The 24,763-nt window shown below is 43.6% G+C and overlaps 1 protein-coding gene, 1 long non-coding RNA gene and 1 other non-coding gene across 3 annotated transcripts in view; 1 reads left to right on the forward strand and 2 right to left on the reverse strand.

The window, feature by feature from the left end:
• The window catches only part of LOC125721506 (uncharacterized), a 42,832-nt gene that overhangs the window by 15,823 nt on the left and 2,246 nt on the right, over positions 1-24,763 (reverse strand). The window lies entirely within an intron of this gene.
• On the forward strand, positions 8,305-8,496 carry LOC125721531 (U2 spliceosomal RNA). The gene has a single exon (XR_007385809.1). It is a non-coding gene; the product is annotated as a U2 spliceosomal RNA (small nuclear RNA).
• Positions 13,986-16,777, reverse strand: LOC125721483 (izumo sperm-egg fusion protein 1-like). The gene is made up of 9 exons (XM_048997427.1): positions 16,570-16,777; positions 16,298-16,378; positions 15,819-15,905; positions 15,700-15,720; positions 15,404-15,493; positions 15,145-15,245; positions 14,757-14,913; positions 14,504-14,669; positions 13,986-14,299 (listed from the first exon to the last, which is right to left on the reverse strand). Exons 1-9 carry the CDS (start codon positions 16,775-16,777, stop codon positions 14,233-14,235), a joined length of 978 nt encoding a protein of 325 aa, XP_048853384.1. The 3' UTR covers positions 13,986-14,232.

Here is a 24,763-nt window from a genome sequence, read left to right on the forward strand (position 1 = left end):
GCAAATCATCCATCCATTTTCCAAACCGCTTATCCAACTGGGTCGCGGGGGGTCCGGAGCCTATCCCGGAAGCAATGGGCACGAGGCAGGGAACAACCCAGGATGGGGGGCCAGCCCATCGCAGGGCACACTCACACACCAGTCACTCATACACGCACACCTACGGGCAATTTAGCAAGTCCAATTAGCCTCAGCATGTTTTTGGACTGTGGCGGGAAACCAGAGTACCCGGAGGAAACCCCACGACGACATGGGAAGAACATGCAAACTCTGCACACATGTAACCCAGGCGGAGACTTGAACCCAGGTCCCAGAGGTGTGAGGCAAAAGTGCTAACCACTGCACCACCATGCCACCCCAGGGTGCACCTTGACTTGAGAAATTACAATGGGAAGCAAATGGTAGAGGAGCTAGACAGTAGTGGTTACATCACCAATGACAAGTCCCCTCCCACCAGGATCAGCAGCGACCATATGCTGAGACACCGGGGCACTAAAGGGCTTTGAGTCCCAGGGAGCAGACATAAATACTCATCTACTGTAAGCTGCTTTGGATCAAAGCATCAAATAAATGTAAAAGCATTAATAGGATATTCCTACAGATCAATTTCTAATAGACATGGCAGTGCCCTAACCTCTCATGTAATAAACCCCTTGGCATCATCTGCTGCCTCATTCAGCCAAACCCAATAGTCCAGAGGATCCTCCTTAGCGTCTGACTTGGTTGAACAAAAATCTGCTGGAGGCATCCCAGAATGCACAGTCAAATAAGAATGCTGCTTCAGGACACTAAGGACTGCATCCACATCTCCAGTAGCAGTGATGGTATCATTACTATGCAGCCATGCTCTGACCACATCTCTGGCACATCCCATCAGTCTGCTTGTGCCTGCAGTAGGGATGGGTGAACCTAAGCATTCAGAGGTTTCCCCAGCAGATAGACTATTTGGCATCTTAGAGAGGACACTGAGGTAGAGATTGGTATACAACTTCACAATATTATTCTTAATCTGCCAAATTTGGATTATCCCCTCTGTCAGAAATCTTGCAGGCAGAGCCCACTTGCAGCAGAGCCGAGAGGTAGGGCTACATGTTAAACTAAGACTAGAGGTATGTATCAGACCAGCTCTCCCTAACCTTCTGCTTGATAATATTCGATCTCTCGAAAATAATATGGATGAACTTGGAACTAGGATTAAGAATTAAGAACTGCTGTGCGCTGATTTTCACTGAAACATAACTGTAGGACAATATTGTAGAATCAGCTGTCCAGCTGCAGTCCATTCATCGTGGGGACTGCACAGTAGTATCTGGCAAACTCAGTAGGGGGTGAATCTGCATTTACATCAACAACCAGTGGTACTCAGACTGTCACTGTTCAAGTGATGTAAACACTGTTCAAGTGATGTGGAGCACTGAATGCTGAAATGCAGACACTTTTATTGGCCAAGGAAGTTCACCGCTGCTTTCATTCTGCCTGTTTACATTCCTCCACATGCAAACTGCACGGCAGCATTGGACACATTGAATGAGGCTATAAGCGCACAAGAAATCAAACATAATGATAGAGTGTTTACAGTAACTGGTGATTTTAATCATTGTAACTTAGGGACTGTGATACCAGCATACCAACAACACCTTACATTTCCTACATGGGAAAAAAACACACATGTATAGCAATGTGAAGGAGGCGTACAAGGTTGTACCTGGTCTCCACTTTGGACGGTCTCCATTCCTCTACCTAGCATACAGACAGCTCCTCAAACAGGCCCGCACTGTGATGTGATTTTATGTGGCCTACCACTTCATGGCTGAGTTGCTGTTGTTCCCAATTTTTCCACTTTGGTAAAATACCACTAACAGTTGAGTGTGGAATATTTAGTAGCTAGGAAATTTCACAGATGGACTTATTGCACAGGTGGCATCCTATCGCAGTACCACGCTTGAATTCACTGACCTACTGAGAATAACCCATTCTTTCGCAAATGTTTGTAGAAGCAGTCTGCATGTCTAGGTGCATGATTTTATACACCTGTGGATATGGAAGTGATTGGAACACCTGAATTCAATGATTTGGAGGGTTCTCCCAATACTTTGGTAATTGTGTGTGTGTGTGTGCAGTGGTTAGCACTGTTGCCTCGCACTTCTATGACCCGGGTTCGAGTCTCTGCCTGGGTCACGTGTATGGAGTTTGCATGTTCTCCCCATGTCGTCGTGGGGTTTCCACTGGGTACTCTGGTATATATATAGTAAAATTGAGTTTTTTACACTTTTGCAGTTTTATTTCATAATTGAACTTTATAAGAAATTAAGTACCATTCAATAATAATGAACACTAAGTAAATATTAATAATTGATGTGTTATTGATCCCTGTGGTTGAATTGCTTTACACCTCCACCACTGTAGGTCAGAGCAAGCTGGTTGTGAAGGGTAGCTAGCTGTTGTAGCAGCCAAAGAACTGGGGCTTAAGGGCCAAGTACTAACAGAACTTAATTTGTTGCAGTTTTGTATGACAAATGGATATGTTTTGTATCCTGTGGAGAAATCATAAATACCCATTTTAGCAGGTGTGGTTTTGCTTTGAACAGGTAACGTTACGTTGAGACCGCCCAGGAACCTGGAACCAGGAACTAGGGGCCTCATTTATTAAGACTGTATGTGAGCAAAATAGCCATGAAACATTTGCACAAACATTTATAGAAAGATTTTCGGATGCATAAATGTAGAATATAAAGAAAAGATACCCTGCAATAGTTTGCACATTTTGAAATGGTGCAGTGCAACTGTAGGAACATTTTGGACAAAACATTAAAGAACAACATGCAGTCTGATAAAAATGAGCATCTTATTCATTTGTTAATACTGCTGCAGCGTTCTCTGCATTCTCACCACTGCTCCACATCATACTTCACTCTGCCACATATCACTTTACTACCCCATGTTGAATGTTGCATTGTATGAGCATCATTTTATCCTGTGGATTATCTTTTAAGTAGTTAAGTTGTGAAACTGTACCATAACCACTGTTGCTCTTATTTTAACTGATGAAAAATATATTAACTTGAAATCTCTCCTATGTCGCATCCTTTCATGATGTGATTATTGCATTCGTGCCGAGCAATGTTATGATATACAATGCAATCCTCACCCCCAGCCAGGGAAAATTCAGTCCCCCCCATCCGACGCCGCAGACTTCATCAAACTGTAGCAGAGCAGGTAATAGTCATTCGTAAATGATTAGATTCATAAACGATTAGCCTTATTTCCTTAGAAACAGATAAGATCTGAACCCAAAACTACCCGGTACCCTCAGCATCTTAATCTTCGACCTGCTCTTCACTCTCTGCCCCTTTTTGAATGATTTGAGGTCAGCACGCCAGGGGGCGCTAGGCAGCCACTTGGGCGTCTTCTCCCAGCCTATACTAACCTCCGTTTTTGTTCTTTGAAACTTTTATTTTTAAACTATGACTGGAAAATAGTAAAATGCTTTTTTCAGCTTTTGCCGTCTGGCCTGGTCATTTAGAAAAGGGCACAACCTTATTAAAAGGCACACTTTATTTTTGTGAAAACAATTTGATGAACACAAAAATATGGACACGATTACAGGGCTGAATTAAAACATGAACAAGAGTGGCTTCTGTACTGGAACTGAGACTAGCGTTGCGGTGGGGTGTGGAACGTGCTGTCCTGCCTTTGAGTTAATGTCCAGCAGCGCTTTGGATTCCTGCAGACACCCAGTCCATAATGAGGAAGCACATACTCATCACCACGAGCAGGAACCCTACAGCTGTGAAACAGGAGTGTTGTACTTCAAGAAAATAGTCTTGATGTTTGAGAATTGGTTCAGAGACTCTTGTTCATAACCCCCCGGACCTCAAATAGTCCATAATTTCTTTTTCTGCAGAGTAGCTCTCCTCACACTCAGGTTCAAAACCAAAAAAGTCCATCCCATCACCAGGTATGGCTGACTTTGTGTGCCCATTGGCAGTTTCTTCTGCTACAGGAGCAACTGTGTCACACTCTGCTATCAGAAGCTCCTTCACTTCCTGTTTCCTACCCTCATCCCTTAACCATCGAAGTTTGAATTTTGGACAACTGACAGCAGCAAGAAGTGCGCATATGCAAAATGAGTCTGGATAGCCTGAAGAGAACAAAAATGTATTGTAGCTGTATAATTAGACATGTTTCTTTTGTTATTTTACTATTTAGGCTACAGTGCAGGCTATTTACTACAGTCCAATAATCTGCCTTTTATGGGATGAACAATATACAGTATAATAAGCATTGTTGTGATCTACTCAATCTAGTATTTTGATTTTGAATTAGCTTCCATCGTTGCATATTCTCTATCCAGGTAGGCAGCAAATGTTTTTCTGTTTTTCAGGTAGGCAAACGTTGTGTAGAATAGGTAATTTCTCAATTATATGACAAAAGGAAGGAGAATCCACAGTGGAAATAGGTAGCATTCTGTCCACAATATACCCAGCCACAAGTTTGTCTTCTCCACTTATAGTTGGTGTTTGACAGGAGAAATCCAGCCTGCTGCTTGGCAGGAGTGGGACATGTACTGGCATTGGGCTCATCAATCACTTCGCCTGGTATTTTCTCCACTAATTTCACTGCGCAGTGCTGCCCTTTCAGATGTTGAATTTTTTGAGGTTGACAATGATTTCTTACCCCCACATAACGTACAACTTTATAACAAATTTATAGAAGTCGCCAATAAGCTTAGAAGCAGAACGTCCATAGTGGTATTCTCTGAAATACTCCCCGTGCCACGTGCAAGTCAGGCTAAGTTAGCTGAGATAAGGAGATTAAATGCGTGGCTAAAAGGATGGTGTAGGAAAGAGGAGTTTAGGTTTATGGGGCATTGGAGGACCTTCTGGAACAGGTGGGACCTGTTCAAGCCGGATGGGTTGCACCTGAACCAGAGGGGAACCAGTGTATTGGGGGGGCGTATGTGTAGAGTAGTTGAGGAATGTTTAAACTAGGGACTAGGGAGGTTAGTTAACTATGTCAGTGGGGGGAAACGGAAAGCCCCAAATAATCATATTATAAGTGGGCACCGTAATAGGCCTACCCTTTGTTGTCTGTATTTAAACGCCAGAAGTATTAGGAATAAAATTCATGATTTAGAGGCTTTTATCTCATTGGACTCTTATGATATTATAGGAATAACTGAAACGTGGTTGAGTGAAAAGGATGGACAAGAATATAATATGGATGGTTACACGTTGTTCCGTAAGGATCGTATAGGAAAAAAGGGAGGTGGTGTTGCAGTATATGTAAAGGAAAACTTGCAGGCAAGGGAACTTACTGATATAAATAAAACTACGGAAGCAATATGGGTAAAATTAGATGCTAAAAACTCAAATAGCCTAATTGTCAGTGTTTGTTACAGAACACCTAATATAGCTGCTGAGGAAAGCAGATTGTTATACAGTGATATTAGGACTATGAGCAATAAAAATGATGTGGTAGTTATGGGTGATTTTAATCTACCAGGAATGCAGTGGGACATTGTCACTGGCTCTTCAGAAAATGAACTGGAGATGGTGGAATTAGTACAGGATTGTTTTTTTACTCAGTTTGTTAACACCTCTACCAGGGGAGATGCCATTCTTGATCTTGTTCTCTCTAATAACCAGGACAGGATTGGTAAAATAGACGTTTTAGAACCACTTGACAGTAGCGATCATAACATGGTCAAATTTGAGGTTAAGTTTAGTGTTCGAAGAGGTAAGTCCAAATCCATCCATCCATCCATTTTCCAAACCGCTCGTCCTACTGGGTCACGGGGTGTCCGGAGCCTATCCCGGAAGCAATGGGCACGAGGCAGGGAGCAACCCAGGATGGGGGGCCAGCCCATCGCAGGGCACACACAAACACCATTCACTCAAACATGCACTCCTATGGGCAATTTAGCAACTCCAATTAGCCTCAGCATGTTTATGGACTGTGGGGGGAAACCGGAGTACCCGGAGGAAACCCCACGACGACACGGGGAGAACATGCAAACTCCACACACATGTAACCCAGGCGGAGACTTGAACCCGGGTCCCAGAGGTGTGAAGCAACAGTGCTAACCACTGCATCACCATGCCGCCCCAGACTTTAACTTGATTTATTTAAAATATTTCCTAGAATAGGCGTATACTTTACTTAAGAAGGGTTTAAATTCAACCCAAAAAAGCGAGTGCAAATCGCTACATCATTTAATTTGAGGAAATTCTACAGTTTATTTATTTGCAGTTTACGTACTGAATTACAGTGCATTGCAGCATTTTATCGGCAAGGTTCTCATAAATATTGCCATATTTTCTACAGTATTGTACTATTTTACTGATAAACAGTGTTACTGTAATAATTTCACTGTTTATTACAGCAGGGGTGCAGATTGGACCCACGACCTCGGAGGTGTGAGGCTACAGTAGGAGCAATGGGCCACTATTGATATGAAATTCACCTGATTCACCTCATGTGTCCGCCTTCCGTTTGCCGCGTGAGCCGCGCCCACCGTCATTAACCAGGCTCCGCTTCACGAGGACGGTGGGGCGCGGCTTCCCCGGCAGGCAGCCTCAAAGGTGCCAGCACCCATCACAATAACCACACAATGAACCCGTGCCCTTAACCCCAGCACAACATAGCACGATACCAGAACAATATAGCGCTAACCCGCTCCCAAACCATAAACTCCCATAATGCTCTGTGCGGCCAGCGTGGAAGCATCCCATGAGGAGGCAGCCCCGCCCCCCACAGTCACTACAATACATTTATATGCAGGACATAATTCATGGACTCAGAGCACGAGCACAAAAATTTATTGGCCATTCTAAGAAAGCTAGATAAATTGCCGTGCATAGGATACAGTGAAATGAGGTTGGTAAGAGCTTTTTTAACGTTAGTACTGCTAAATCTCATTATGGCGGCGCACGTCAGTCAGACATAAACACGCGAGAGTCTGACTGCGGTCAACGACGTTCTGTGGCGCCAGCGGCAGGTGGTTGTCATGGTTACTTTGCCACAAACCGGCCGATAGTGATGAGATTTATGGCTCTTTGAGGGGATCCGGATCTTGGCGATCCGTTCCTTTCAAAGAGCCGTTCAAAAGACATTTTATTTGTCACAGCACTTCCAGTCAGCCAGCTAACTTTGTCATACCAGGAGAGCTGAAAAGACCTGTTATTTTTCCCTATCTTTTGCAGTAAATCAATCTTTGATTGGTTGACCTGCTGTTTAATTCTAAGTTTTTCCTCGTAAGGAATACTTTCAAATGGCTTCGCCAAAATCAGGTCGACAATATTAGCACTGTCTGCCACTGTCCAACCACAGAGGTAAGCTGCTGTCCATCCAAGCACCCTGATCACAGAGGCAAACCACTGTCCGCCCAAACACTCTGATCCCAGATGTAGGCTGCCATCTACACAAACACATTGTTTCCAGAGGTAATCTGCCATTCACCCAACCATGCTGATCCCAGAGGTAAACTACCTTCCATCTAACCATCTTGTTCTCAGGGGTAAGCTGACATCCCCCCAAATGCCCTGATCACAGAAGTAAGCTGCCATCCACCTAAACGACCTACCCCCAGAGGTAAGCTGACATCCATCCAACTGTCTTGATCCTAGGCTGCCCCAGTACGTCTAGGTGGTGACAATCCATCCTACAGGGTTGACATGATGCACTTTCCTGAAGCACACAAAGGACACCTCGGGTTTTATGTAAGTGTGCTTTGTTTTTCTGTGCTTGTGTTTTATTTGGTTTGGATTTTATTTAATGGCATATACAGATTTTACTGAGCACTGTTTTGGTTGATCACTGTTAGCACATTCATCAGTATTAACATTATTAACATTTTATTTTATCTGTTGTGCTGTTTATTGTGTGATTGACCTATTTTATTCCTATAAGGTTACTGATTTTATGTGTTTTAGGAATGTGTATGACAGTGTTTTAGCCCGACCCTTGTGCAGAGGTCGGAAGTCTGCGGGTGTGTTCCTTTTTGAAGGTCTTAACTTTTTAATAGCATGCATATAAGGTAACATTTTAATTGTTTTATTGGCCATGTAATTAGATTTTAATGGTGTATAATTGTATTTGCTGGTGGAATTGCTCTTTTGCTTGTTTTAAGGATAATAGTTCTGCAGGTAGTTCTATTTGTTAAATGTTATCCTTAAAATTCTTATTGTACTGGGTTGGCATTGATTTGCATGATGTTTCAGCCTTTTAGAATGTGATTATGTGTTAATGTAAGTAGTGCAAGCATAATATTATTAAAAAATCGGCGGGGCGCAGTTTGCGGGTATCGCTTCTTGGCCTTTTGGCTAAGATCAAGTGTAGTGTCTGTTCTTATCAGTTTAATATCTGATACGTCCCCCATGGAGGGGACCACATATTAAACGGATTTTTGGAACAGGGAGCCGAAAGTGGGGCTTGCCCCATCCGCTCCACGCATCGACCCGGTATTGTAGTGTTTCTGGGAACGGTGGTTACACACTTTGTATAACGAAGTTGGGAGCCATGTTGCTATCAATGGCTTCCTGAGTGACTTGGTGCCCCAGCTGAGTGGAGTGAGGCAGGGATGTCCCCTCTCCCCCCTCCTCTACGCGCTCTATATAGAGCCACTGGCGTGCGCCATTCGCACCCACCCTGGGGTCGATGGCCTTCTTATCCCAGGAAGTCGGGGGACAACTGTTAAACTGACCCAGTATGCAGACGACACCACGCTTTTCTTCTGCTCGGATCAGTCTCTCGGTCATGCCTTGAGCCTCGTTCACGCGTTCGGTTGGGCCTCTGGCGCGACGCTCAACCTCAGTAAGTCGGTGGCCAAGTATTTTGACAGCTGGAAGGCGAGGGAGGACGTCGCAGGTGGTCTCATCCTCTGACGGACCTCTCAAAGTTTTGGGGGTCAACTTCCTTTCAGATGGTGCCGCCCGGTTGAACTGGGAGGAGCGGTTGGCGATCGCCAGGCGGAAGATCGGACTGTGGAAGTCCAGGTCCCTGTCCTTCCAAGGTAAGGTTTTAGCCTTAAAAGTGGATATTCTTCCCACCCTGCTCTACCTTGCACATGTGTACCCTTTGCCCCGCTTCATGCGGCGAGGCCTGATGAGGGACGTTTTTAACCTCGTCTGGGGGGGCAGGTATGAGTACGTGCGTAGGGAAGTGATGTATCTCGGAAAGGACAATTGGGGGAGAGACGTTATTGACTTTCCTCTCAAGCTTGTGTGATAGAAAATTCTTGATTATGCTAATCAGTAATCAATAATGGAATATAGATGATTATGCAAATGCATTACCTAATCAGTAATTAACAATTGAGTTTATAATGTGTTGTTGATTTAAACATAGTGGTTGAAACAATGTAATTTACTTGTAATTAATTGAATGTATCAAACAATAATGCAAATCTGCCCAAGTAAGAGATTTCTATTTTCTATAGAGGAACTAACATGTCTGCCATGTATTGCTTCTTCAGCAAGAGGCCCAGGTCAAAGCAAAGGCACAACCTGAGAAGTAAGCTGTTGCAGAAGGTATTATAAAATGAATGCATGGTATTGGATAATATAAAATGTAGAAAAAGAGAATAACGAGTCCCAGAATAATATAGCAAAAGGAAAAGTCCCAAATAGATAGACTTGTTCTAAGCTGATAGGTGGACCTTGAAAAAGTAGAAGAAACTGGCATCTCCAGATGGCCAAACTTTCCTTGAACTGCCTGGACCTTGAAAGGCAGAAGTAACTGGAACGTCCAGATATCCGACTTGTCCTTGATTTGTCAGGTGACTGTCGCATTTTAGGCCATAAAAGATGTATGCATTTGTTGCTCAGAGAGCAGAACTTGTAGTGTTAGTTAGGAATAAATGCATGTCTTTTATACAACTTCTGCCTCCATTCATTGAATGCTCACAATAGTCCTGCCTATGTGCGATCTGGCTACTAAGCTCTGAAACCTCAAATTCGCCTGAAATGTCACGAGACTCTCTCTCCACGACCATGAGGGGAGCTTCGCTACCGATTGTTTACATTACCTGGTGATGCAGCTCTCTGGACGAGCCTTCTAACCCAGATTACTAAGCGATACTGGTTATTAGTAAATCCCATTTAAGTCGCACACTAACAGACTCACGGGGACTCACGGGGATTTTGAGTGTGGAGGAGCCGACCATTCGGCATAACAATTGGTTAATAATCAGCATTGAATAATAATTAAAGTTAATTAATTTCAAAACATATTGGTGGAGATATTAAAATTTACCTGAGCTAATAATTCCTACACGTTTCAGAACAATTTTACCCAGAGCAGCTATGGTCACCATGTATCATTAGTGTCAGTAACCCAGTAACTCTACCTTATCAATTACACAGCTGTGTCAATGACGCTTTTTAAGACTTATGTTTGATTAGAAGTGTAGTCCACCAATCAGAGATATACATGCATGCACCAATCAGAAAGCTGCACTTCTGCTTGCCTTCAGTTACACATACATCACATATGCAATCTAACAAACCATTGCCACTTTTATACATTAAACACAAGGGTTTATCCTTCTTCACTCTGATGTACTCTCAGCCACAAAGCACGAGGCGGAGGGCTCTGCATCTATATCAATTCGGACTGGTGTGTGAACGCTGCGCTGATCTCGAACCACTGTTCACCGCTGCTGGAGTTTATGACAGTCAGATGCAGACCTTTTTATTTACCGAGGGAACAGTCCCGACGGACTGTTTATCATCGCTGGGGACTTCAATCATGCAAATCTCAAGACAGTTCTCCCCAAATTCTAGCAGCATGTGGACTTTCCGACGAGGGGGGTGAACACGCTGGACTGTGCTTATACAAATATGCCTGGCGTGTTCCGCGCTGAGCCCCGCCCCCACCTCGGATTCTCTGATCACGTGTCAATCATGCTCATCCCAGCCTACAGACCTCTCATCAGACGCGTCAAACCCGTCCAGAAGCAGACAAAGATCTGGCCCCCAGGAGCCATCTCTGCTCTTCAGGACTGTTTTGAGCGCACTGACTGGGACATGTTCAGGGAGGCTGCAACCTCCGGTGACTCTACCAACTTGGAGGAGTACACAACATCGGACACTGGCTACATCAGTAAGTGCATCGATGATGTCACCATCTCCAAGAACATCACCACACGCTCCAACCGGAAGCCCTGGATGACTACGGAGGTGCGCACGCTGCTGAGAACCCGTGACACTGCCTTCAAATCAGGTGACCAGGCTGCCCTGAGAACAGCGAGGGCCAACCTGTCCAGGGCCATCAGAGCGGTGAAGCGTGCCCACGCCCAGACACTACACAGCCACTTCAAAGACACTGGGGATGTTCGGTGCATGTGGCAGGGCATCCAGGCCATCACCAGCTACAGGGCATCTCCACCTGCCTGTGACGGTGAGGCCTCCCTTCCAGACGTGCTGAATAACTTCTACACACGGTTTGAAGCCCAAAACATCATGGCAGTGAGGAAGTACATCCCACCTCCCAACGACCAGGTGCTCTGTCTGACCGTGGCTGATGTGAGGAAACCTCTGCTTAGAGTCAACCCGCGGAAAGCCGCTGGACCAGACAACATCCCTGGTTGTGTGCTCAGAGGATGTGCAGAACAGCTGACTGATGTTCTCACAAACATCTTCAAATCTCCCTGAGCACCACAGTCATCCCAACATGTTTCAAAACCGCCACCATCATCCCCGGGCCAAAGAAGTCTTCAGTGTCCTGCCTCAATGACTGTCGTCCCGTTGCAGTCACGCCCATCATCATGAAGTGCTTCGAGAGGCTCGTCATGAGGCACATCAAGTCCCTACCGCCACCCTCACTAGACCCCATACAGTTTGCATACCGTCCCAACCGCTCTACGGACGACGCCATCACCACCACCCTTCATCTGGCCCTCACATATCTGGATAAAAAGGACACTTATGTGAGAATGCTGTTCATAGACTTCAGTTCAGCATTCAACACCATCGTTCCTCAGCATCTGATCGGGAAGCTGAGACTGCTGGACTTAAACACCTCTCTCTGTAACTGGGTCCTGGACTTCCTGACTGGGAGACCTCAGTCAGTCAGGATCGGGAGCAACATCTCCAGCACCATCACGCTGAACACGGGAGCCCCCCAGGGCTGTGTGCTCAGCCCTCTACTTTTCACGCTGCTGACCCATGACTGTGCAGCAATGCACAGCTTAAACCACATAATAAAGTTCGTCGATGATACAACTGTGGTGGGTCTGACAGCAGGAAAGATGAGGAAGCCTACAGAGAGGAGGTGCGACGGCTGACGGACTGGTGCAGAGCCAACAATCTTTCCCTGAATGTGGACAAAACGAAGGAGGTGGTTTTCAACTTCATGAGGGCACAGAGAGATCATTCCCCGTTGAGCATCGGCGGCTCCTCAGTGGAGATCATCCAGAGCACCAAGTTCCTTGGTGTCCACATCACGGAGAACCTCACGTGGACCCTCAACATCAGCTCCATTGCCAAGAAGGCCCAGCAACGTCTCTACTTCCTGCGGAGACTGAGAAGAGCGCACCTTCCACCCCCAGTCCCCAGCACGTTTTATAGAGGGACCATAGAGAGCATTCTCTGTGGCTGCATCACAGCCTAGTACGGGAATTGCAGCGTCTTGGGGTCTCTCTCCCCTCTATTATGGACATCTACACCACACGCAGCATCCGCTAAGCCACCAGCATTGTGGATGACCCCACACACCCCTCACACACACTCTTCTCCCTCCTCCCGTCTGGCAAAAGGTTCCGTAGCATACGGGCCTCCACTGGCAGAACGGGGAACAGCTTCTTCCCTCAGGCCATCAGACTCCTGAACCGGAACTGAACACAATCCCCCCCCCCCCCCACACACACACAGACACACACACACACATCTGTACATCTGTATATAATATTTATTGTTATTTATTGCCTTACTCTTTATTTATTCCTTACTCTTCTATACCACGGCATTTTTGCACAGCATTTTTGCACATACACACGTGGACAAAATTGTTGGTACCCTTCAGTCAATGAAAGAAAAACTCACATTGGTCACAGAAATAACTTTAATCTGACAAAAGTAATAATAAATAAAAATTCTATGAAATTTAACTAATAAAAGTCAGACATTGATTTTCAACCATGCTTCAACAGAATTAATTAAAAAAAAAACTCATGAAACAGGCCTGTAAAGGAGAGTCCCGGAGCAATCCGAACAACATAAACGTCATGACTACAATATACTGAAATAAGGTCTTTAATAAAATGGAGTCAGATATGTGAGTAAAAGAATACTTTATATATTAAAAAAGGTAAGTAATTCCCAGGAGCGCTCGGAAGGACCAACACGCATTCATAGCCTTCGGCTGCGCCATTGGACCAGTGGGCGGCTCCCTACATAGAAAACAACAGAGGATGGATATACATTCAAGTCGGTGTGGTTGTCCTTTGTGGATTCCAGTTTAAACAATTTCCAGTCATCAAAACACCCCTGTAGTCTGGTCATGGCTCCTTAGGGCCAGACTCTGATGGTCTGTACAGTGGGCTTTGTTCTGGCAGTGAGGGGTTTGTATGCAGGGGTCAGGGACAAAGAGATGTGATCAGACTGACTGGTGTGGGGGGAGGGGGGCGCTTTGTAAGCGTTTGCTATGTTGCACATGATCCAACGTATTATTTCCAAACTGGCAGAATTTGAGTAGCACCGTTTTGAAATTGGTGGGGGGGGGGGGGGGGGGCTACTAAGCCCTGCCCAAAATACCAGTTAACCTTTTTTCAGGTGGCAATTTACTTTTGGCAATTTAGTGAGATAAGATAAGATACGAAGATAAGATGAGATGAATGATTTATTGTCATTGTAAGTACAATGGGATTTAGTTTGGAACACACCAGCAGATGCACAGTATTTAAAAAGATTTGAGGTATAAATAGAATGGGAGAGAATGTACAGACACTATGCATATACAACATATATATATATATATATATATATATATATATATATATACATATACAGGAAGTGGAGTCTCTTAAGTCCTTTTTTGGCAATGGCTGAAGTGTTTGTGGTCCATGACAGATCACAGCTGATCTGAACCCCCAGGAATCGAAAGCACTGAACCACCTCCACCTTTTCACCACCGATGCTGATGGGGTGGTGGCCTCCGTGCTTCTATATCCTAAAGTCCAGGATAATTTCTTTCATCTTTTTTGAGTTCAGGGCAAGGCTGTTGTCTCTGCTCTCAGTCTGGCAGCCTCCCCTCCTCCGCCATCACAGTTTCATCCAGCTGCCCTCGTCTCAGCGCTAAGCTAAAAACACGTTTCCATTTCAGTTTCATTTATTATTTTTATCCAAACCAGCTAGCATAATTTACTAGGTCACACAATTTACCGTGATTTCGGCTTGCCCAAATATTTCTACTCAAGATTAATTAGATTATGTCATTCTTTACTTACTGGGCATGTATCAGTCTCGTGTTTCCCCATGAGTACCTCGCCCAATAAATTACTCACCCAAAAGCTACTGCGAGGCCACAGCAGCCAGCCAGACCCAAGACAATCACTGCACCCACAAATGCAGCAAGCAATTCTTTGGGAGGCTCATCGGGGAGGCTGCCGCTGTCATGAGGAGGAATCGTGGGAGGCGTGGGCGCAGGTGTGGTGGGGGCTGAAGGTTTGACTGAGAAGAAACAGAGGGGATACTATTGTTGTTATTGTTAAAAATGGGCCAAATGCAGTTTCAATATAAACTGGATGGAACCCTCACCAGTCAGTTGGTATTTCAAGCTGGTCAAAACCTTGTTGTTGCTGTCCAGTAAATGGCACTGGTACAATCCTTTGTCATGTAAGTTTATGTGTTTCAGCACCACACTTGATGAAGCGCTGGCTGTAAACACGATAAATGTGGCGGCAGGATTTGAGTACTGAGAGACATAAAACAATAAATAAGAAAAACAGTAGTAAACCTCCACAGCCTGATGTGCCCATACATTTCAGTAATACTGCTTTGCTAAAATGTTTATATTCAACCTATGTATCTGCACCTTATGTTTCTATTGTCAGCCAACTTGTTCTTAAGTTCTATTTCACACAGATACACACACACACATGGACGATATAAGAAACAGACCGTGTTCCTTTATTGTGAGTCTCACCCGAGAGAACTGGTACAACTTGTCTCCCTCCACCAAGTTGTGCCAGGGCAAAGAGCAGTCCAATACTGCAGAGCTTCCCTCCTCTGCTTCCAGGTGACGCTCTGACCAAGGCAGAGAAAGAAAAATTAATACTACCCTGCTGGTGACGTACGGTAACAAACAAAAAAGAGGAGCAGAGCAGAAAGGAAGACATACTGTGTATTTGTGTATACAGATATGGACTGACATATAGATGGATGGATGGACAAGTATAACTCACTGCCACAGGTATCCCGGCCGAGTGGAGAGAGGCAGGTACGTATCTGAGAGGCACAGGTCTCACAGTTTATGACTCTCTGATTTAGCAACCCTGCATGGTGGGGGTGGGAGAGAAACACAGGGAAGAAAACATCCAGACTTTTACAAAACAGGCATAAAAAATGACAGCTTTGAATACCTATGGAGCTCTGCTCTTATTGAAGCAAGATTCACAAGTAGTCTGTCACGTGTATAGGGAAAACAAACAGCATAACGCCTTTGCTGAATGAACAAGATAATAAAAAGAGCCTCACTTACCGCAACTGTTTGGGCAAAGACCTGCAAGAAAACCAACAGGAAGTAATGCATATGTCATTTCCTACTGACACTAACAGACTGCAAACTATTATTTATAACATGAGAGCAAAAGTGTGTACCTGTATGGACAAAGGTTTCCAGATGTTCTTGTAGAATTCTCTTCCCTTTGTCTAGCATGTCACTGATGACATTCCTTCCTTCTTGTTCTGGGCAGAGAAACAAACACTCATTGACTCCGTTTCTTAAGATCAAATGTCAAGACTCAAATATTCTTTATTGTTAGCATGTCCATGTACAAGTACACAGTGCACTGACATCTGGTATCCCTTGGGCCCCCTATGGTGCTACACATAAATACAAACACAATAAATGCATGCATGACATCAACAACACAATACAATATAAATAGTGGATAAAACTGTTCGATTTTGTGCATGTGTGCAGTGTGGTGCAAGTGTGCAGTGTAGTGCATATATTTGCTTCGCTGACACAAATTCCCACACATGCGCATGTGTCTGAAGAAGCTCCAGAGACACATCACACATGTGGACCGGGGTGCAGTAAGGGCATAAATAACTCCACTAGTGAGCTGTCTTACCAACATGGAGAGAAACGTCACGCAGAAGCATGGAAATCTCTGCCCGATACTCCTCACTCGCTTTCGACAGTGTGGTGGCATCTTGGACAAATGTAACAGGTCAGACACCATAAGTTATTGTACCACCAGTGCAAAACCAAGTCCAGATATTAGTCATTTACATTTTACAGATGATGAAAAAATATATTGTTTAGTTATTTAACTATGAAATTATTATGATGCTTTATCATTGTTGCTTGTCGAGAAAACAGCACACACACACAAACACCTACCTATTACTCCATAGGAGTATCTGCTGGTCTTTGCAAATAAGTAATTTACGTAGCGCATAATTTCATCAGTATCCACTGATGCATTGGAGAATGCTTTTAAAACGTTATTGTTTAATTCTTGCACCAGCGGATCACACTGCAGGCAGGTGTGGGCAAAGGGAAGGCAGCAATGCAAAAGGCAGAGCCAGACGAGTACAGTTGGAGCCATTACAACAAAGATCAGCAACCAACAGCGATAATGCCAGAACTCTGCATGCGTCTTAGAATTTATATAACGCTACTGACTACGTCACTGTACACTTTTTGTCGTAGGCATCTCCATGGAAACCGAACTCAGGGAGACAGATTGACGTGCGGGAGTTCTAGAATTTCTAGGCGCTTTGTTTACATTTCTGAACATCCGATGTTTCCGAGAAAGATAATGAAATTTCAGAAAGTCGGTGAAAATAATATATGTGATTAAAACGATTATTAAATAAGCTTCTAGTTTTGTCGGATGAGATTAATTCTTTGTCGCTGGTGGTACATTTCGATGAATTTTTATGTTTTACATACAAGAAATTAGTATGTTGCTAACGTTTTGCTAAAGGAAGTGAAGAATAAAACCTCGATTCACCCATTTCCTAACATTATTCCCAGTGGCTGCATGTCTAGCAGTCGCTTAGCTGAGGAAAGTTTTTGCCAGACTTCGTTATCCTGAATGAGGCTTCCTTGAAGAACAACTTTAGCCACATCTCTCTGTGTGAAATCAGTTTTGGGTTGGATATTCCACGGATATTCAGATCCACACTCTCCAGATTTAGCGGCGGTGATTCACTCACGCTAGCCGGCATAAGGCGGTCGAAAGACTGCCAAATCAATTCCACAGCCCCAGAGACTCTCGCACGCCGCTGATTTAGGGACCGTCAACGAATTACTGTCAGAATAATAAAATACTGATTGCTTGCAATGACGGAAAAGGAAAACATGAGTAAATAGATTTCTTTCAATAGGTTATGGGAGCTTATGACCCCCAAATGGGTGCAAATTAAGGCGGTTGACTGGAATTATTTGGAAGTATATTTCAGTGTTTGTGTGCCAGTACAGTTACGTGGGTGGTTGTTCTTAAATTTTTAATTTTTATTTGTTTCTCGGTCTGCGTGAGTACTTGTCTGTCCTTGTTAATTAGCGCGAGTATTATCGATAGGTACCGGTGTCGCGCGAGCTGCGTTTCTGTCCGCGTACCTTCGCTACAAACACCCGCGGGGTAATATTATCTAACATCGGTAACATTAACTCGGAAAGGACAGGTGCTCCAGAGTTTTGCTCAGTCGCCAGTAGGGGCCGGGAGGACATTTTCCACTTTTTTCCTGCTCCGGCAGTAGCCTGCTTTGAGAGGGTTTTTTTGTGGTTTTTCGGCCTCCCTAGAGCAACTTCGCTTTATTTTAGTTAAACGTGGTTCAGCAGGATGCCAGTCTCAGGTAGGTAATTGTTAATTTGGTTATTTTAAATATTTAATCTCTAAGGATAACTCTGACCCTATCGGATAGTTTAAAAAGTTACATTTTAACGCAAGTCTTTATTTAGTGTTTTATTGTACTTCGCATTTTATTATATTAACTATACGTTGATTAAATCAAGTTAAACAAAGTTAAATACGCTATATAAATATACTGGGCTGGGAGTAAAGGACTGGGTCATAGTGAGCTAGTTAATTATGGATAGCAGAAGGTTATATGAGGATATCAGAATTATGAGTAAAAAAATGATGTGGTTATGGGTGATTATAATTTACCTGGGATACAGTGTAAATGAACTTCAGATGGTGGAATTAGTACGGGATTGTTTTTTTTTTTTTTACTCAGTTTGTTAATACCCCTACGAGGGGAGAAGCTCTTCTTGATCTTCTTTTCTCAAATAATCAGGATAGGATTGGAAAATTAGAGATTTTAGAACCATTAGATAGTGATCATAGCATGGTTAAATTCGAGGTTAGTTTTAGTGTCTGAAGAGCAAAGTCCAAAACAAAAGTGTACAATGTTATGATGGTTAACTTTAATGGTATGAGACTGAAACTATAAACTATAAACTGGATGGAGTTAAATAGCAAAACGGTTGAAGAGGCATGAGAATTTTTAAAAGCACATTGTTGCAAGTGCAAGAGCACTTCATACATGTTTACAGCAAAACTAAATCTAGGAAACTATAACCAAGGTGGTTTACTATGGAAATTAAGAATAAAGTCAGGACGAAAAGGGCTCTCTTCCACAAATGGAAATTAACTAATGATTTCAAAACTAAGCAGGAGTGTCTAAGTCTACAGGTTGTTAAAGAACATTAGACTCTCTAAGATGAATTTAGAAAGAAAAATTGCATTGGAGGCTAAGGATGACAATAAAACAACGTTAATTAGCAAAACAGTTGAAGAGGTTGATAGAGTTGTCACAGACAAATGCTGTATCACATGCTCAGTCGACATGGACTGTGTGCTCTCTACATATTTTTGGCACAAACAGAAAACTCATATGCAAATCGACGCATTTTTGGCACAAGTGGAACCTCATCATGTTAAAGACGGTAAACACTGATCAGGAAATTTACAATGTCAGAATAAACTGCATTTTTAAAAGTAACTAATGTGCCATAAAAATTAAGGAAATTCATCGAATCAGAATAAAGAATCTGTGGTTTTCAATGATGGTTATGCGTTCTGACAAGGAAATGTTGAAAACCTCTATTTTTGAACCGTAATAAAACATTTTGAATAGACATTACATGGTATCAAAACAAAATCCGCGGGGTTCTTAACGGTGGTAGCAATCTGGTAAGGAAAGGTATCAGAAGAACACATATCTATAGCATTTAACAGAGCTTGCTCCCCATTGTTCCAGTAGTTATTTAAAATTGTCGTCATATTACAAACTATGAAACGTGAAATATACGTGCGGGAGAAATTGCGCGAGTTGAAACGTGATGTGGAAGGGTCAGATTACGAGGGGGCCATAGATGACGCATATAATGAATTCTGTATTTTGCACGCATACAAACCACCTCAGGCTGCTGTGTAAACGCTGAATGTGATCAAAATGTTTCTGACAATTTTTGCATGCATTCTAAATAAAATGAGTTGATTTAAAAAACACTGTGTCATTATTGCTAGAGGTCCACGATAGATGACAAGCACTTGAAGTGTGTCTATTATACACCATCAAACCCTGGGTCTTTTGGAGGCCCCGACAGATTATACAGATCTCTGATAGATGATGAAGAAGGTGTGTGTAATATAAATAAGAAACAAGTTGCTACATGGCTATCTGGTGAAGATGCATACACATTACATAAACCGATCAGGTTTAACTTTAAAAGGAATCTTTAAAAGGAGTCTTTGTGACTAATATCGATTCTCAATGGCAAGCTGACTTGGGGGACATGTCGGCTTACGCGGAACAGAATGACGATTTTAAATACATGTTAACGTGTATAGACATTCTATCAAAATACGCATGGGTACAATGTCTTAAAAGCAAGACTCCCGTTCACATGAGTTAGTTTTAATATAAAACATGATCGTTTCACTGGGCAGATGAAGTTGTCTTGTCGTCGAGTCATTGAATACTCTGCCCACTTCATATTGACGTGGCCCACCCGCTCCACCTCGGTCCCTGGAACTGCGGCATAGCTGAGGTTCATCGACAGCGTCAGCCACGTCCACCAATGGGGCCATCGCGTCACCCTGCATACATAAAAGAGAATCTCACATACATGTTAGTTTTCCCATAAATAGCACTTATTGGCTGGGACGTGGCACCACCCTTCGGCACCTGACTCCATGACAGCCACTATGTTGTTTTGTCCCATAGCTCTGACTTCTGCAGGTTTCAGTGGGCGGTTCTGTTGTTAAACCCACATACCTGTGTTTTCACGCTCTTTACTTATTTCCAGAACCATCACTACTGCTCATAACTCAGCCCATTGGCTACTTTTGCCATCTCCTGTCATTTCCAACATCTGCTGCGTATATGGGTTATATGCCGCAGCTTTCCACGTTCACTTACCACCAACATACTTTGCTGCCCCATCCGTAAACCACGCACGCTGTTTCTGTTCCTCACTCCCCACAATATAGAGGACTCCTCCAACACCATCAATATCACAATCTCTTTGCCTTTCGCTAGAACATCCTTCACTTGCTCATAGCCCTGTGAGCTACATACCATTTCCATTTTAAAATACATGCTTCTTATGTTCCACCAATCCGGTGCTGCTTTAATCTCACTGCCTTGTTTGCAAGAGGTATGGGGAAAGGTTGCATCTTCACCTCCCCCACCAATACCGGTCGCACTGTCACTCACTATTAGCATCATTTATTACTCTCCTACAGTAATTAAGGTTAGGATATGTATTTTTTTTATTCCAATCCATTCTTCTTTTGCAGTAGTGGTCGTTTGCAGCATTTAAAAAAAAAACCTTTATCAAATTTGATGGTCTTGTTAAAGACTTTTCCAAAGTGTTTTGCTTTTCTTACACAAATGTTGGAATTAAATTGTTAAAATGTACAAAACAGTCATGTCATGTTTTTTGACAAGGACACAGAGAAACTCTTAGGATTTAATAAAGAAATTTGTAGACTTGCACAGAGATGGTAAAATGATGACTGATGACGGAGACGAAGACAACAAACGAAAAGGACAGGGAGGAACAGGGGTTTAAATGCAAAAAGGAGACAGTCAGATAGAACTCGGGACAACTGGAGACATTTAAGGGTGCGGGGACTGAAAGAGGCAGGGAAAAAGTCTCATTGTGACGAGTAAAGTGTATCTTGCCTTGCCTTGTCTGGGTGCTCAGCACCCCCAAAGCTCTGAACCTAGAATCGCCCCTGCTGTGAGCGTTTAATCTGAAAGCCCGAGTCTCGCGCCACATGCGACAGAGTTGGCAACCTGCTTACGGCCGAATCGAACCCACGACCGGTCAGTCGGAGCTGAACGCGGCCGAAAGTCGCCGACGAGCTGCATAGGATCGCATTGTCTGTTATGGTACGAATGGGCGTCCATGACAAAAGCTTGAATACTTTTGAATCACATGTACTTACCTTATCAAACATCTTTCGCGACTGGTCGTATTTTGAACTCTCAACATTTAAAAAATGGAAAACAACTAAATTAAAGTAGTTAAGATTAAAATTGAAATTAAAATCAAAGTGAAAATAACATATAAGGAAGCGGGATCTTTTTCACAAAAAAATGAGGCACTAAAGAAGAACATCGGCGAGAGGGTGGACATGGTGAAGATCATTAAGAAGGATGACACGGACGAGCCCGGATCGACACGGAGGGTGTCTTACATACCGAAGGTAAAGCACTGGCTTAAGAGACCTTATTAGAGCACTTTCATTAGAGCATAAAATGTCTTATATCAATCATCTTTCCTTGTTTTAACAATCGGCTGTCCCAGACTGGAACCGAAGAAAATCACCGTGGCCAGAGGGTTCGTCCATGGAGCGGGAGGGACAGGCCACCCCCCCTGGAGGAAGCAGGAATGACGAGGAAGAAGCCCCAGCTAAAGTTCCTCCATCGGACAGACAGCAACGGCTCCTGCGCCCTGCGAGCAGAGAGAGGCCAGGGGCAGCGTCAGCCATCGGTGGAGCAGCAACTCATGCAGTGGATTCACGGACTTGTGGGTTATGGCCGGGGACGGAGGGATATTAGAGATACGGTTTAAGTGTTAATGTAGATATAAAATAGAATAAGTTAAGTTAACATATGAGGAGGCGGCATGGTGGTGCAGTGGTTAGCACTGTTGCCTCACACCTCTGGGACCAGGGTTCGAGTCTCAGCCTGGGTCACATGTGTATGGAGATTGCATGTTCTCCCCATGTCGTCGTGGGGTTTCCTCCGGGTAAGCCGGTTTCCCCCCACAGTCCAAAAACATGCTGAGGCTAATTGGAGTTGCTAAATAGCCCGTAGGAATGCATGTGAGAGTGAATGGTGAGTGAGTGTGCCCTGTGATCGGCTGGCCCCCCATCCTGGGTTGTTCCCTGCCTCGTGCCCATTGCTTCCAGGATAGGCTCCGGACCCCCCACGACCCAGTAGTAGGATAAGCGGTTTTGAAAATGGATGGATAGATTATTTAAGACTGTTTTATGTTCTTAAGCACTTAAAATATCCTTTTATCACCACTTAATTTTAATTGTGTGCTGAAATGTTTATGTAAACTTAAAGTATAATAAATCACAAACCAGTATGACAAACGTATTGTTTTATTATCATGCATGAATGAATTACAATGAGAAAAGCTTCCTTCCTTTTACCGGCTGCTTGTCCCCTTGGGCTTGGAAAGCCTTCGCTGGGCTATAAGCTCCGTCTTCATAGCCTCTTCCTCCTTTACGTTTGTTGCTTCCTTCCTTTTACCGGCCGCTTGTCCCCTTGGGCTTGGAAAGCCTTCGCTGGGCTATAAGCTCCGTCTTCATAGCCTCTTCCTCCTTTACGTTTGTTGCTTCCTTCCTTTTACCGGCCGCTTGCCCCCTTGGGCTTGGAAAGCCTTCGCTGGGCTATAAGTTCCGTCTTCATAGCCTCTTCCTCCTTTACATTTGTTGCTTCCTTCCTTTTACCGGCCGCTTGTCCCCTTGGGCTTGGAAAGCCTTCGCTGGGCTATAAGCTCCGTCTTCATAGCCTCTTCCTCCTTTACATTTGTTGCTTCCTTCTTCCACTGCTTTTCCCTCCTCATCTGTCTTCTCTCCTCTCTCTCTCTTTTCCTCTCCCTTCTTCTTTCCTATTTCCTCTTCTGCTCTTTGCTCCTGCTGCTTACTTGACCTATCTATGTATTTTTTCCTCCATTTCACTCTTTCTCCTGCCAGTTTTAATCCCACAGGTCCTTTTGAAATACAGTGTATATTATTAATAATCATGATGCTCTCATACAACAGGCATTGTGGACAGGTTAATGTGTCCTGCAGTAATTTAACATGTCTGGCTTTTAAACAGCACAGACTTTACTTCCCCTTCTCTGGTAATTATGAATCTGCGAATCTGTATATGAAGCTGAAGAATCAACACAAAATATTTGCAATTGTCACTAATGAACCCAGAAACAAATTCCCCCTTAACACCGTATATTTTACACTGGTATATTTGTGACTCCATTCTGAGAGCACAGTGATACCCACAAGCATCACAAACCAGCCAATCACAGGTTGGAGAATTTAGCCAACTGGTCCTGTGTGTATATTAAATGTTTAATGTACATGACAATAAAACGTCATGCTTTTTAAAGCCATTTAAGGCCTTGTTTGTTAATTAAACCATTTTTAATGCTATGTAAGACCAAATTGGTTTAATTACTTCTAATCCTAATAATGTCCCACGGAAACCCAGTCTTAGAGCTGTCCAGAAAAAAAATATTTTGATGATATTTCAAGGAAATTACTTACTTTGTAAAGGCGCTTAATAGGAGGTTTGATGTCCTGGAGGCAAACCTCAAGTGCTTCTGTTCTTTCTACAAGAAACCACAAACATTTCAGGTATGTAGCAATTTGAAACATTGTTCAAAATTAAGTTCAGTTCACTCCACACAAGCAATAGCTTCCATTATTTCCATTCCACATTTAATATTTCGGAATTAGGTTAAATGACTGATATTTTAAACTATATTTGTCAAACACTGCGCCCACTAACAGGTGAATAATATTGATTACCTGGTAATAATGGCACCTGCTAGTAGGTGGGACCTATTAGGCAGCAAATAAACAATGTGTAGGATATACTAGGATGCAGAAAAGTGGACAAGCCTAAAGATTTGAGTTGACAAGGGCCAAGTTGTGATGGCTTGATGATTCGGTCACAGCATCTCCAAAACTGTAGGGAAATATGTGAACGGGTGACGGAGGCTCATTACATGGCAGATAGTACAGCAAACCTTCAGAGGTCTAGAGGAATCCACGCCCTGATGAGTCATGGCTATTTTGGCGGCAAAGGTGAGCCTGGGCCCCACCATGAACCTGCTGACCACTGCAGGACCATCTCACAAGAGCTGGGGGTTATGATCCAGCTCTCTAGCCATCACCAAATGGCCCATGTCAAAGTCACTCCCATCCTCACACTTGCACATTGTTTCTGCTTCTAACACGTCAGCTTCAAGGACAAAGCATCCACCTGCTGCCTAATATAACCCCCCCACAGCCAGATGCCACTGTAACCAAATAATCAATGTTATTCGCTTC

This window comes from Brienomyrus brachyistius, unplaced genomic scaffold (genome assembly GCF_023856365.1).
Source record: "Brienomyrus brachyistius isolate T26 unplaced genomic scaffold, BBRACH_0.4 scaffold33, whole genome shotgun sequence".
NCBI classification, from domain to species: Eukaryota; Metazoa; Chordata; class Actinopteri; order Osteoglossiformes; family Mormyridae; genus Brienomyrus; species Brienomyrus brachyistius.

What these genes read in the sequence shown, in the direction of transcription:
- LOC125721483 (XM_048997427.1), bottom strand. Translation starts at nt 16,777, where the DNA reads ATGGCTCCAACTGTACTCGTCTGGCTCTGCCTTTTGCATTGCTGCCTT. An exon ending in TGACGTTTCTCTCCATGTTG is followed by an intron (nt 15,906 to 16,297) that starts GTAAGACAGCTC and finishes TTCTCTGCCCAG; the next exon opens with AACAAGAAGGAAGGAATGTC. An exon ending in CGGCCGGGATACCTGTGGCA is followed by an intron (nt 15,246 to 15,403) that starts GTGAGTTATACT and finishes TGCCTTGGTCAG; the next exon opens with AGCGTCACCTGGAAGCAGAG.